The sequence below is a fragment of the Ictidomys tridecemlineatus genome, chromosome 4 (genome assembly GCF_052094955.1).
Source record: "Ictidomys tridecemlineatus isolate mIctTri1 chromosome 4, mIctTri1.hap1, whole genome shotgun sequence".
Taxonomy (NCBI): domain Eukaryota; kingdom Metazoa; phylum Chordata; class Mammalia; order Rodentia; family Sciuridae; genus Ictidomys; species Ictidomys tridecemlineatus.
In genome coordinates, this window is record NC_135480.1 from 12,933,492 (window position 1) to 12,935,462 (window position 1,971).

Sequence of the window (1,971 nt, forward strand, 5' to 3'; positions counted from 1 at the left end):
CGTTTCTAGAATTAACTTGATTGAAAATCTTGAACAAATCACCCTTTCTTTCTGGGATTTTATTACTTTATCTTCTGAAAAAGGAGTTGAACTAGATCATGCAGTCATTTTGACTGACATATTTTTACTTTGATTTTGATTGGAAATACAGACATCAGCTCAATCCTATCACGGTAATTACTTCATGTGAAACAGAAGCTTAGGTTGTTACCTATTAATCTAAACAGGCAGATAAGTGGCTACCTAGGATGGCAGTTGGCTGCGATTGGGTACACACATCCATGGGAAACACAGGAAAGGACTCCTTGGTGATAAAGCGTGGGGATTCTTTTTCTACTCCCTTTCAAAAGGCAGGAGTCTTCTCTTCAGTCTCCTCATGGCTGACTTCATCTCCTGGTTCCTCAGGGTGTAGATCAAGGGGTTCAGCAGAGGGGAGATGACAGTGAAGGTGACGGAGATGGCCTTATCTGTGGGTAGGGCGGTGAAAGGCCGGGCATAGACATAGATGCAGGGCACAAAGTGCAGGGTCACCACAGTGATGTGGGAGGTGCAGGTGGAGATGGCTTTCCTCTTGCCCTCTCCAGTGTGTGACCTCAGCATGGTCAGGATGACTGTGTAGGACACAAGCAGGAAGATAAACCACAGGGTAGTGACCAGGCCATTGTTGGAAATCATCAGGAGCTCTAGAGTTAATGTGTTGGTGCAGGCGAGTTTGAGGACCTGGGGGACGTCACAGTAGAAGGTGTCAAGAACATTGGGTCCACAGAAGGGCAGCGGGAGCAAGAGGGAGATCTGCACGATGGAGTGGACGAAGCCCCCCACCCAGGAGGCCACGATGAGGGCCGTGCATCTCCCCAGACTCATGATGGTCACGTAGTGCAGGGGCTTGGAGATGGCCATGTAGCGGTCAAACGCCATGACAGAGAGGGAGAAAATGTCTGCCCCACCCAGGAGGTGGAAGAAGAACATCTGGGTCATGCAGCCTACGTAGGAAATGGTCCTGTTCTTTGACAGAAGGTCCACCAAGACCTTAGGAGCCGTGATGGAGGAGAAGCAGATGTCAAGGATGGCTAGGTTGCGGAGCAGCAAGTACATGGGGGTGTGAAGGCGGGACTCACAGGTCACAGTGACGAGGATAAGGAGGTTTCCCAGCAGAGTCGTCGTGTACACAAAACACAGAATGATAAATAAGACCACACTCAGGTCTTGGGACTGAGTAAGTCCCAGAAATATAAATTCTTTTATTGTGGTGTCATTTCCTAACTCCATTGAATTGTGTTTCCTCTTCTTTGTACATCTTGGAAAAAATTGAGAGTGTTATTTCAGAAGGTGTTTGTTCTCCCTTAGTCTAAATGCAGGTTTATAGGGTCAGGAATTATGGTTGCCGCATGAATTGCTGTCTTAGGGTAATTGCTGGTGTTTCCAAATGACATGACATCTTATTACACAAGCATGAATTTGATTACTTTTTCTCCTGTAAATGGCATTTATTGTAGAAAATGTTTAAGAGATCATGTTCTAAGTATATAAGTTCTAAGTAGCCAAGATAATCAAAGGTGGATGCTAGATATTGATAAATGGACTATTTGTGGCATGGGAATTAGAAAGTGGAGTTATTATTATTATTTTTTAATGTGGTATAATTAAAACACTTTGGGTTTCACAGGAATTCCGCCCCCCCCCCCTCAGACTGTATAACCCATTTAAGTAGTTCTAAGAACCCCTATCTGCAAAATAATGATCTTTGGATTAAATTCTGCAGAAGCATTTCCTCCCTTTTAATTGCAAGGTTCATTCCATGAAAAATTAGAAAGTTTTAAAAGACATAAAATTTCTTCTATTACTCATTTTTCCTTAAGGGGGACTCATTGGTTCTACCTTTCCTTTGAATACTAACACTCCTGCAAAGTGAAAAATCTTCAGCTACCGAAATGAAAGTTTGAATCAAAACTTCCTTTCTGTTCATTGTTC

At 43.6% G+C, this 1,971-nt stretch overlaps 1 protein-coding gene across 1 annotated transcript; it reads right to left on the minus strand.

The window, feature by feature from the left end:
• Positions 1-333: 333 nt before the first annotated feature.
• Positions 334-1,269, minus strand: LOC101957361 (olfactory receptor 4D11). Its single transcript, XM_013361282.3, has one exon. The coding sequence runs from the start codon at positions 1,267-1,269 to the stop codon at positions 334-336; it is 936 nt and encodes a 311-aa protein (XP_013216736.3).
• Between the last annotated feature and the right edge of the window lie 702 nt (positions 1,270-1,971).